The sequence below is a fragment of the Pelodiscus sinensis genome, chromosome 2 (genome assembly GCF_049634645.1).
Source record: "Pelodiscus sinensis isolate JC-2024 chromosome 2, ASM4963464v1, whole genome shotgun sequence".
NCBI lineage: Eukaryota > Metazoa > Chordata > Testudines > Trionychidae > Pelodiscus > Pelodiscus sinensis.
In genome coordinates, this window is record NC_134712.1 from 42,561,570 (window position 1) to 42,574,356 (window position 12,787).

Genomic DNA, 12,787 nt, shown 5'->3' on the forward strand with positions numbered 1-12,787 from the left:
GCCTGGAGACTGTACTCTTTCTATCATTTGAGGAAATCAGTCTTTTCGGAGCTGAGGTATCAGTCGAAAGTCAGACTAGTACAAACCACTGAGAGCGCAGAATCAGGTCTCAAGTCTTCATAAAAATCTGTTTTCTGAACCTTTAATGAATAACTCATTCACCCTGCCCCATTTTATCAACCACTCAAGAACTTTTATCAGTCAGTAAGAGATAACGGTGGGAAGAGGATTGACTGGCAGAGATCTATTGGGCAGGTGAGGCGATATGTGACTCAGCTTGAGTCAGTATGGTGGAACCTTTAAGAGTCCCAGATTGCCAAAGACTTGGCTTTGTTTCAAACTGTGACACAGGACTGCACCCTGTGGGAGCTTCATCTTTAGACAGGTCGTCAAGTAGACCAAGGAGCTGCAGAAGTAGTCCCTGAGAGCGCACTTGTGACAGCATTAGTACAGCAGCCACTTCAGCAGCTTTTCAGTTGAAACTAGACACACAAGACTCAATTGCTTGAGTGGATCCGTCATGGTGCCTCAGCTTTTAAAGAAGAAATGAGACAAAACCTGACATTTCATAGCGTCTGCACATCATGCTGAGCAGATCTGCCATAGAGACCAACATTCAGTATCAGGGAGGGAGTTCCAGGGCTGACAGTATTTTATTCACTGGGTGCTGTAATGCCATCTGAATAATTGGGGCTAAGTTGTGGTATAATTCAAATGTTTGTCTTTTCATTTGCGAGGAGTCTCTAAGTACAGCCTAAGTTATGATGATGAATTTATTATCTGAGTTTCTGAATCAACATTAGGCTCCACAGCCCCCCTATATTTTGCTGAACAGAGTCTATTAGTGTAGCATAGCTCAAAAATGGCTTTTAGTAACAGGAAGAAAAGCAGAGACTAATTATATCTTGGCAGTCATTTACCTTGTGCAAAGTGAGTGTAAAATACCACCAGCTCAGCTTGGCAGCATGTTGTACTCACTTTGCCTCAAAGTAAATGCCTTCAGAAATTGAAGGGCATGGAAAATGAGGCAGTTAGCCTGAAGGGGCCAAATTTTCAAAGGGATCTCAAACTTGCCTCTACTTATACCATGCACATTTGGTATATTTTTTCTGTGAAAGCCACTATAGCATATACACACTACATATACAGTCTGTGGCATCTGCAGACAGAAGCAATAGTGCAAAGAAAATGGTGCATACAAATGACTATATGCAAACCATGTCCATGAATAAACTACACACCACATTTTGAAATCTTGTCCCAAGATTTCTGTGCATGGTTATTTGGAAGTAGAAAGAAATATCTATCAAGTGAGTTTCCTTGGAAACCATGAGAAAGCAGATTCTCTGGATATACTGCAACTCTTCTACTTCCTTAGTAAGATTTAATACATAATGAAGCGAAAGAAAGCATCATACATCATTATGGAGTGTTTAATGCAAAGTGTAAAACCTTTTAAGTACTGAACTAATGAGGACATTTTTCACCTTCCACTTATAAATTCCCATGTTTGAATTTATTTCCATATAAATTTATTGTTGCATAGGCTAATACAAAAATTACAAACAAAATAATCCCAGTTAAATGTATTGTAAAACATATGGGAATGTGCAGATTATGTGATATTTACTAAAAATCCATCTTAATGATAAGAAAAGCACCATTTAAAAATCCAGACTGCACTCATTCATTTATTTATGAGAGAGCACTTTCTGTAGAGAATGGGAAGTATCCTTCCCAGCATAGGAGTTCATTATTTTCAAGGCACACACTATGTTCACCAATTCATTAATTTATTTTGGTAACCAGTAAATGTCAAACAATATCTGTACACACTATTGACACATTAAGGTTTTCATTAAACAATGAAGATACCTTTCCTCATTACATTATTTATTTATAGCATATAGATCTGTCAGATAAATTATGGCAGAGTAGCTAAAGCCAGATCTTGTGACAATTGAATCATAGAATATGGGCCAATAACCTTTAAAATGAAAGATATATGATGAAAATTAAGGGTGTTTAATTAGCATAAATATAATGTTAACCGTCTTCCCCTTATTACATATTTTATGCCTAATTTATAATTGTCACCATGTTTGTTTCTCAACACTGGTTTTGAATTCTATTTTTTTTAACCTTCACTGCTTTGTTTTGGAATGAGGGAGATACTAATGTTTTAAGAAGTAGAAGTTTAAACCTGTTAAGTGTCAATGGACACATTCTAAGAGGAGAAAGTCATAATTCCGACGATGGGGGGGTTGGGATTCATGCCTTAAAAAGGAGATCATGAATGTTCAAATAAATAACAGCTCTGAAAATACCAACCTCCTCTTGAAAACAAATATATGTCAATGCCCTTGTATAAAGTGTCACATACCAAAACTCTGAATACTGTACTACCAATTTTCATAAGCTACATGATGTCTAGGTCTACTGCTTTGAGACCTGGGAGTGCAATGTTGGGCATCTAAATCTTTAGACACCTAAATAAGTGACCTAATTTGTAAAGGTGCTTAGCACCCAGAGCACCGATTACTTTCAGTACTATATGCCCCCTTTACTTGTTTAGCAGTAATCATGCTTCCCCTAGCCTATGGACCCCAGCTCCTTTGAAATGCCTTTGAATGGCAGTTGAGGGAACTCAGCACCTCCCAGGATCCTGTCTTCACTGAGACTCAAGTAAAAACTCATTCATCCAGATCTCACCTGTCTAAAAGCCTTATTACTTTAAACAGTGGCAGGTTCCCTGGGTGTTACAGGGATGTTCAGATAAGACTGGAGTATGGAAAGGCGACTACCTGGTTTAACGGAAACAATAACTGAGTCCCTTTTGTTCTACTAGGTCAAAATTATTCAGGTGCAGTTGGCTAGCACAAGGCCAATAAGCCACTAAAAGTCAGTAAATAGTGCACAGACTTTGTACTGACTCTCTGAGTAGAGGTGAATTTCATCCACTATACCCTGTTGAATCAGCTGGATAACCTTGGGGGAGCTAGTTTTCAGTCTTGTACTGAAGCTCATGAGCACTTATGTCTGAGTTCTGTAGCATCCTGCCAGGTGGCCTAGGGAAAAGCTGATGATCTGTAATAAAGTGACTATGTTGTGCAGGATTCCTTTAAGGTTGAGAACTGATTGGTCAGGTATTAAGTGATCATCTTGCGAAAAGTGTTCACCCATATGTGATATGGTGGTTTTGTCTTTTATAATTTTCCTGTATAATTTTCATTCAAGAGTACTTTGCCTGCTTTCACCCACATGATTGTTATTGGGGGGTTTTTAAGTAAACTGGTTGAGGCACACCACATGTTGTGGTATGAATGTGTGGGACCATGAATCTTGAAAGGTGTAATGTGGATGTTGATCACCGTAGCAGTGTAGCTAGGTCTGCAGGTTTTGCATCTGATGTTCCGGAAGGACCTGTTGCCACTTTGAGTTTGTGTGTCCTGGTCTATGGGCAGCTTGCTTCTGAAGATGTACTTGGAGAAGTGATTGGGGTGGAAGGTGATGATTGCAGCCCAGAAAAGGGTTTCCTTCAGGATGAGGTCCCCCACCGAATGTGGGTCGTAGTTGTTATCCGAAGAAATGACAAAAACACCCTTTCACTGGTGGGCAAATGCTGCACAAAGCCATCATTCTATATCAGACCTTATCTGTCTTCATCCTCAAGGGAAACCTGCACAACACTTTCAAAAGATGAGCCTGGAAGTTTAAACTCATAACTTTGCTAGACACTACAAATCGTGCTCTCAATAAAGACATTGGATTTATGGCATATTACAACAATGTGTAACCCGCTAGCTCCTTTCATATCCTATGGCTTATACGCTGTGTCTAGACTACATTCCTCTGTCAGCAGAGGGATGTAAATGAGGCACTTCAAAAGTGCAAATGAAGCGGGGATTTAACTATCTCGCACTTCGTTTGCATAATCGCATCATGGCGCTCTTTCGAACAAGAACCATTAGGCAGTAAAACCATGGTCTAAAAATGAGGAGTACAGGATCTTTTGAAAAAGCCTGCCATTTTTGAAAGAACCCTGTCTAGACCGCAGTTTTACTTTCAAAATGGCGCTTGTTCGAAAGAGTACCATGACGCAATTATGCAAACGAAGTGCAGGATATTTAAATCCCTGCTTCATTTGCACTTTCAAAGTGCCTCATTTACATCCTTCTGCAAACAGAGGGACGTAGTCTGCCAACAGAGACAGAGATGCTAATGAGCCACTTCACTTTGAATGATCCCCTAAAATATGTGCAAATTACTTACACAAAACTGTCTGCTAAATCTTGTATTTAGCTGTGACACTCTGGGCACATACAATTTATTCTGCCCATGGTGGAAGAAACGAGAGAGAACATTGCTGAAGGACCCTCTGAGGTAGGAGGGTCCCAGAGCCAGGGGTGCAGCCCAAGCTCAAACAAAGCTACACTGCCATTAAACAACTACTTAGCCTGAGCCCCATGAACCTGGATCATCCCATGCGGGCCAGTGGCAGGCAGCAGTGTAGCGAAGGGAGAGGGGACGGGACAGTTCCCGCCGGGTGCAACGCTAGGGCAAGTGCTGGGAGAATGGCATGGGCAGGTCTGACATGGCCGCAGCTGCAGTGGCAGGGCCAGTCGGTCCCAGACACGCCCACACCATTCTCTCTGCACTCACTCTAGCATGACGCCCGGGAGCAACTGCCCTCCCCCCCGCTGCCCCTCACTATGCCCCTGGTGGCAGGTGTCTTAACTGCAGTGTGTAGACGTACCTATGGGTATCTTTCCCAGACCTGAGAAAGAGTTCTGTGTAGCTGGAAAGCTGGTTTCTCTCACCAATAGAAATTGGTCTATGAAAGGCTATTATCTCACACACCTTGTTTCTCTAATATCCTGTGACTAACACAGCTACAACACTACATACAGCAAGATATTACCTCAGTCCAACTGAAAATAATGAAATGAAAACTATTTTGAAAGAGGGTAGTTCTGTGTTGAATTCTCTGTGGTAGAATATTTGTGGGCACCTGATGTAAGAGGATCTTTTAATTATGAAGTCTAACAAGAAGAAATGACCATTAATCCTCCCCAATGTTTTCAAATGAAGCTTATGCAGAAGATTTCAGTGAGTTTTAACAATAAGGGAAGTTTGGAGCACATTTGTTGTTCTATTACTTCAGGACAAAAAATGGTCTGATGCTGAGTGCTGAATTTCTTAAATAACCCTCTTTTTTTAATTGTCTTCTAAGTTAAGCCCAATAATCAATTTATTTTAAAGTTCTCAGAAAATGAACTCTGTACTCAGTGAGTAAATAGTTTATAAAGACTCTTTATAAACTATTTATAAATGTAGAGGGGCACTCCAGGGAACAGGTGGAGGGAGGGGGAAGGGCATAACAGACAATGCAAAAAGGTTTCTTGTAACCATCTATAACACCTTCCATTCATGTACTTAAAACTACCTGTAGAGCATACTATTCACACCTGTAACATGATTTAAACATTTATTAATCAACACTTCACAAGCCATTTAGAAATGCAACCTTAACTATGTCTAAGAAACTTCTGACCATCTGTAAGGCAGTGAGAGAAATAACTACAGGATTCCCCTACATCCTGTGAAGTACAGAATTAAACACCTCCATTCCTCAAAATCCTTATTAATCAGGTGAAGGGACAGAACAAATAGGTGGGAAAAGCCATCCTTGGCATAGGCATATAGAGAGTCAGGAACCAGTGATATACACATACCCTTGTCTCATCTGCTGGAGATTACTGGTTGGGGTTGGTGTAGCAGGGAAAGTCTAGCCAGACTCCACTGCCAGGAACTGGCTGCCTTGACTTTGATCTTGCCTATTCCCTTCCATTGAAATAGGGCAGCCTGACACTACCGTTCTCCGATTAATGACTGTTAGAAGTGAAGCTGTGTCTTGCTTCCTTCCCCTCTCACCCTCCCTATCTCCGTAAGCCGGGGTGAAAAAGGGAGGGGAAGGAATCCACCGCTTGGAAGGAGGCAGGGAAATACTGGTATATAGCCCCCGTTTCCTCTTGCTTTCTCTTTCTTAAGTAGGCTCATGCTGTGGTATGTAACTTACTTGACCATCACATTTTAGTGCAGTTGTTTCCTAGATCAAGAAATCCCACATGATACCAATACCCATGAGAAGCTGTGATTCCATCCAGTAAAGGAACACTCAGATACATATACACCAACTAATTCAGTGGTGGGCAAGCTGCAGCCCAAGGGCCACATGCGACCCAACAGGGTTCTGTGTGTGGCCCACAAGATATTTTGTTTACCGTTGCCCAGGCGCAGGGATTGCCAGATTCTGCTGGTTTCTGCCTGCATAGGTTTTTCCTGACGGTTTAACTGAAGTGACACACATGTGAAGCAAGCGCATGTGAAGTGAGACGTGCGGTGATTGCACGCAACAGCGACAGAGAGCCATGTGCTTCCTCTGCAGCCAATCAAAGTGCTGCTATGGCTCAATCGGCGCACCTCACAAATTCTCAGTAAGCAAGCGCCATTAGCAAAACTACTCTTTTCTGAGAAACCATCTTGGTTATGACAACATTGCAGCCCACTGACATGAAGGAGGCCCACTCTGCAGCTCCCTTACGAGCTTAGGTTGCCCATTGCTGATCTAGTTCATTACAATTAAACGAACCACCTGAAAAGCAAACAGTAGGTGTTGTCTCTGTGATTTGGAACTGATAATCTACAGACTTCAGTAGTTCTGATTAAATGGCAAGTCAGATTCAAATGGACCACATAAAGTGTAAATAAAGCACTGACGGTGCCTCAAAATTAGCTACAACGAGTCATCTTGCCTTATTTTGGAATACTTCTAGGGGTTAATTTAATGATAATATTTATCACTAGAAAGCAAGGAGAAGATAACACATAGCCTTGAGTGCACTCTAGTAATCACTTCATTTTTAATCAAAAAATCAATAATAAATTAGGGCAATTGCTCAATTCTACAAAGGGGCCGATTAAGCTGTGCACTCTGGCTGCTTCACCCCACTGCAGAGCACACTGATTTACTCTGGCAAATCTGGCCCAGAATTTACAAGGACAAACTTTAAAATTTCTGCCTACCAAATGTTAATTAATCTTTTTCTAGCTACAAGATCCACATTGGCATGTACAGTTGGGTAGCTGACTACACCATTATCCCACCTGCATGTTCCATTGTCCATTTGCACACTAAAATATATGTCCCACATGCACAGTTTAGGTCCACTTTGAAAATCTGTCCCATGATTCATGTGTTGGACGGATCTTCATGTGGTGTAAATTTGTGCCGTTCCATTACAGCCAGTTGAGCTAAGTGGATTTACAGAAATTGAGAATGAGGCTCGTAATATTCTTGGGCCTAAGATTATGTTTTGAGCCAAGGTCACATACATATGCAGACTCCACACACATCAGCGAGAGTCAAACCTGGGACCATTAGAAACAAAAGCAAAAATCTCTTCTTTCACTTGAGCTAAAGAACTCCTTTGCTTTAACAAAATAGCTAGCTGTAATAGTCACTGGCTCCACTTTAAGCCAGTATACTTCCCACTGGGCATTAAATAGTATACAAGGGTTATGTGGGCAAGAAATCCAGGACTGGGTTAGATGCAGAGGGTTAAGCAATACGATGTTGCTATGCATGTGGTTGGTTTTGAGAAGAAAAGGATTAAAGCAGATATTTAAAACAAAATTTGGTTTTGTATACGGAATGCTGTGTATACAGCAAACAGTCGCTTGTGTAGATCATTTGCAAGATTTCAGAACATCTTATTCTTCCATGCACAAAACTATAGTTGTGCATTACAAATTAAGTTACTATAGAATGAGCTAAAACAATATAAATCACTGTAATAAAAAGTCGATATTCCCATGTCTGCTTTCTAATACTGTGTAACTAACTGTGTACAAAAATATTATATATATATTCACAAGAGAACAATCCATTGCACAAACACTCTCTCAGAAGTGGTAGCTGAGGAGAAATCTTTGGCAACCCTTTGACATTACTGAGTCTATTAAACATATTTGGCATACAAAATGCTACCTACATGATCTCATGGGAAAAGATGTTAGGAAAAATAAAAAGGAATAGGTCAGTCTGTGTGTTAGCAGATCAAAATATCCATCCTTTGTCGTGTCAACTTCACACTTCACTGTGATCACTGAGTTTGCTGAAATTCTAAAATTGAAGAAACAGAAAGATTCACTCTATCATCACATATGGCCAAATCATCATCATGAAAGAGCAGAAAAGCAAATACCTAATTTTAAAATCTACATCAAGCACTGCAAAGAGATAAATCCCAAATCTATACAGCTCATCCTCATTATAAACAAAACAACAGATGAGCCACAAACCCACTGGTGTCATTAATAGAGAGTGAGACGTTACCTCTGGAAACCAGATATATATAGAAGAGCCTTGCTATTTTAGAATGAAAAAGTTTGCTGTGGAAGGTAACCATTGTGGCTGCCTCTCCACCTCCCGGTCAGTGCAAGACTGTTCTCTCCTGCAGAGAGATTCAAGCTTAAAATGGAACATCACTGGACTCCATCAGGAAGAGCTCCCTCTACTTTATTTCCAGCAGTGTCTTCCTCATGTCCATTCTCACCCTGCCCCTTAGTACTTCTCTGCCTTCTTCTCCCTTCCCAAGGAGTACTGAGAACAAGAAATATATCAGGAAACCTAATTCCAGTAAAGTGAACTTTCTCTATTGAGGTTTGCAAATTCTTCACACAAGTTAAGTATAATGGGCCAGCAGCATTCAGTGACTGCATGTGTGTATGTGAGTGTGTGCGTGCGCGCAGGCATGCGTGCATAGTTGGAATGCTCTGCCAGATCCTAGGGAGGGATTGTGTCTCATGAGATCTGATCTTTTTCCAAACCCAATGATGCACAGGATAATTCCTTGGGCTTGTCTGGGCAATTTTTAACTGGCTCTGTTCCTTGCTCAGAAGGATGGGTAGAGGAAGGAAGGTGAAGATCCCTTAACTAATGCATGAGGGTCAATCTAATCTAACACCTTTCAACATTTCTACTTGCCCATAATGTGTCCTTCCTGTCACTCTATACCCCAGCCCCATTTCCTCAAGAACTATCTCTTGTATTCCATACTATTTCTTCTCTCTGCTGTGATTCATACCTGACTGTGATGAATTCTACTATGTCACACAGTGATTTTACACACCTTGGGGTAGTACCTAGGCATGAAATGATCCATGAAGTACACTTAAGTGTGAGAAATATTACAAAATGTAATAGTTGCCAACAGTTACCAGTAGCTGCCACCATTTTCCTCTATATAAAATGGGAAATAACACTGTAGTAAATTCATAGGATCCATTTGGAAAACACTGTTTTTAATAGTGTCAGTAATGCTAATGGCCATGGTGCAGCTGGCTCCCAGGGGAGAAGGGAATGGTTGACTAAGCAAATAGCACTGAAGGTCTAGGGGATTCTAACAAATGCAGGGAAAGCAGGTGATTGGGAGAAAGGAAGAGCTGAAAAGTGAACATCTGGGCAAATGTCAGTCAGTCAGTTTGGGAAGATAATCCCTTTTATAGGAAGGACAAATGAGTGGTCACCAGCAGCCCCAGATGACGTGGTGGAAATAGGTAACAGAAATCAATTCCTGGATCACATTGGGAAGTGTGTCTAGGATACACATTTCTGGAGGCCCACTCAAGCTTTTTAAGGCACCTCAGAAACTTTTGCATTTTGCAGAACCACTAGAGGTAGGTGGGCACTGGACATCAAGATTCCAGGGCTCTGCTCCCAGCTTGCCTCTGTGGTTCTGAACAAGTCCAGTGACCTCTCTGTGCTTCAGTTTCCCTACACATCACATGGAAATAACACTAAAGACTTTTGTGAGGTTTAATTACTGTTGAACCATTTGGAGAGCTTGAGATCAATGTTGCTATGAAAGTACAAAGCATTTGCCTTTATAATTTTAACTTAGAGCAGGAAGGTTGCACTCTCTGACCATCTTGGCTAATAGCTATTGATGGACCTACCTTCCAGAAAATTTTCTAATTCTTTTTTTAACCCAGTTATATTTTTGGCCTTCACAGCATCTCCTGGCAAGGTTGGCTCTATAGCGTGTGAAGTACTTCCTTATATTTGTTTTAAACTTGGTGCTTATTCATTTCACTGGCTTACCCCTGGTTCTTGTGTTCTGTGAAGGGATAAATAATACTTCCTTATTCCTTTTCTGCACACCAGTCATGGTTTTATAGACTTTTTCCATATCCTCCCTTAGTCATCTAGTCTGTAAGAGGAAGAATCTTAAGTCTTTTTAATCTCTCTCTGCTCCATGCCCCTAATCATTTTTTCTTGCCCTTCTCTGTACTTTTTCCAATTCTAATGCATCTTTCATAAACTAGGACAGCCAGAATTGCACACAGCACCAAAGTTTGAAAGTACATACTGGAATTCTGATATTTTCTATCTTATTATTTATCCCTTTTCTAATGGCTACTAACATGGTGTTTGTGAACCTCTGTTCTGTATGCAATGGCAGTCAAAAAAAGCAGAGAACCCCATCCACAATGACTCCCTAGAGCTTCTTTCCTGAATACTAAAAGCTAATTTAGATCCCATCATTTTGTATGGATATGGGATTATGTTTTCCAATGTACATTACAGGTTGCACCACTAAAGTCCGGGATTCTCTGGTCAGGCAACATCCGTGGTCTGGCATGTCCACAGATATTCCAGGATCAGAGAATCCTGTTGCGCTGCAAAGTGGTGGGGGCCTGGGAGCTGAAGTATGACTCTGTTGGGCTGCGAAGGGGGGGAGCCAAGAGCCAGCGTGGCTCAATTGGGCTGCAAAGGGGGGAGCAGGGAGTTGACATGTAGTTCAGCTGGGCTGCAGGGACGGGGGGTGGGGAGTGCCAGAAACCAGTGCACGGCTCAGCTGGGCTTCAGGGGTGGAAGTGCCAGGAGCTGGCACATGGCTCAGCTGGGCTGAAGAGGGGCCAGGCGCTCATGTGCGGCTCAGTTGAGCTGCAGGGGGGAGCAGGAAGTCCATGGGGTTGTGGAAGGGATGGCAGCAGGGGGCCTGAAATGATCTCCTCTGGTCCAGAAATATCCCTCATCCAGAACCAGTCAGGTCCCCAGGGTGTGAGATGAGAGAGGTCCAACCTACACTTTGCATTTTTCAGCAGTGAATTTTGTAACAGTAACTCTTCTTAACCAGCTTGGACTTAACCATTTTAAGTAATTTTGTATCATCTGCAAACTCTGCCATCTCAGTGCTTATCCTTTTTCAGGTCGATGCATATAGTGAACAGCAGCAGGCCCAATACAGATTCTTGGAGGACTCCATTGTGAAAACTGACTTTTTATTCATACACTTTGTTTCTTATCTTTAACCAGTTCTGACCCATGAGAGGACTTTCTCCCTTATCCTGTGACTGCTTACTCTGCTTAAGAACATTTGCTCAGATCACATCTCTACTTGGGGGAAGATCGATGCTGCAGCGATCGATTTTCAGGCATTCAATTTAGTGGGTCTAGTAAAGACCTGCTAACCTGAACACTGAGGGCACCCCTATTGGTGCCGGTAATCCTTGCTGCTGCAAAAGTAAGGACGTTGATGGAAGAGTTTCTTCCATCAACCTCCCACTGTTGGGCCACCCCACAAAATTAATTCAAGATTTGTCAACTCCAGCTATGCAATTCACATAGCTGGAGTTGTGCATCTTTCATTGATTTTCTCCTCTAGTGTAGACCTGGCCTAAAGGCCCTTGCCATAGGCAGAGCTGGCCCGAGGTATTCTGGCGCCCCAGGCACGGGCGTGCGGCACTGCCCCCCGGGCGCATGGCACATGCGTGGGCCCGCCCATGGGGAGCGGGCCCACCCCCTTAAGGTGCGCAGTCCCGCCCCTGGGGCGCATGGTGCATGCGCGGCCCAGCTATGGCCGCTGGCACGCAGCCCGGAGCCTGCCCCTAGGGCGCACAGCGCAAGCATGGCCCAGTCTGGCCCAGCTGTTGCTGCTGGCGAGCGTGCCGGGCTGTGTAGGGCCCCGCAGCTGTGGAGGGGAAGGGCACTGCTGGCTGGCGCCGTGGGGATGCGGGCAGGCCGGCTCTGTAGGAGCCGGGCACGCAGCACCTGATGACAGCTGTAAGGGACGCCGCGCGACGCTTACAGCTGCCATCAGGCGCCCCCCATCGATTGGCGCTCTGGGCAGCTTCCTGGCTAGCCCATGCCTCTGTCCAGCCCTGGCCAAAGGCTCTGACTGCCAGAAGTTGGGACTTACTGACAGGGAATGGATCACTCACTGACTGTTCATTCCCTCTGAAGCATGTGGCACTGACCGATGCCAGAAGACTGAGGTAGACGGACCATTGGTCTGGCCTAGCGTGTGTGTTTTTATGTTCTTATAACACTCATATTAAATCCAAAACCAGAAAAAATAACAAGTAACAGACCCAATCAGCAACATAGAGGTCCACCATTTTTGTCCCCCAAGTCTCCTACTTCGCTACAAGTGGTTCTAGTTCTGAGTGTACAATGGTGAGAAAACACAGTGAACTGAACATATGTCTCTCATTCTGTAATTCACCACACTGCATCTCCAATGCACCTTAACTGGGTGAATCAACAAAGAGGGATTTTGTTGGCAGAGGACAGACAGGAGGCATTTCTAACCTAATTAGAAGAATGTGCCTGTTTATAGCAACAGACAAATACCCAGACCACTGACTAGTTTAATCTTTCTTGGAGGCAGCTCTAAATAGGCTTCTTGCCATCTCTGTATTCCTGAGTCAAGCTGTGGGA

The 12,787-nt window shown here is 42.9% G+C and overlaps 1 protein-coding gene across 7 annotated transcripts in view; it reads right to left on the reverse strand.

The window, feature by feature from the left end:
- Positions 1-1,362: 1,362 nt before the first annotated feature.
- SLC26A7 (solute carrier family 26 member 7) overlaps positions 1,363-12,787 on the reverse strand; it is a 172,184-nt gene continuing 160,759 nt past the window's right edge. For all 7 annotated transcript variants that reach the window (XM_075920400.1, XM_075920402.1, XM_075920401.1 and 4 more), the window contains one exon: positions 1,363-8,185. In XM_075920400.1, the coding sequence (XP_075776515.1) occupies positions 8,150-8,185 (36 nt within the window). In that variant the 3' untranslated portion in view covers positions 1,363-8,149. The remainder of the gene's footprint in view (positions 8,186-12,787) is intronic.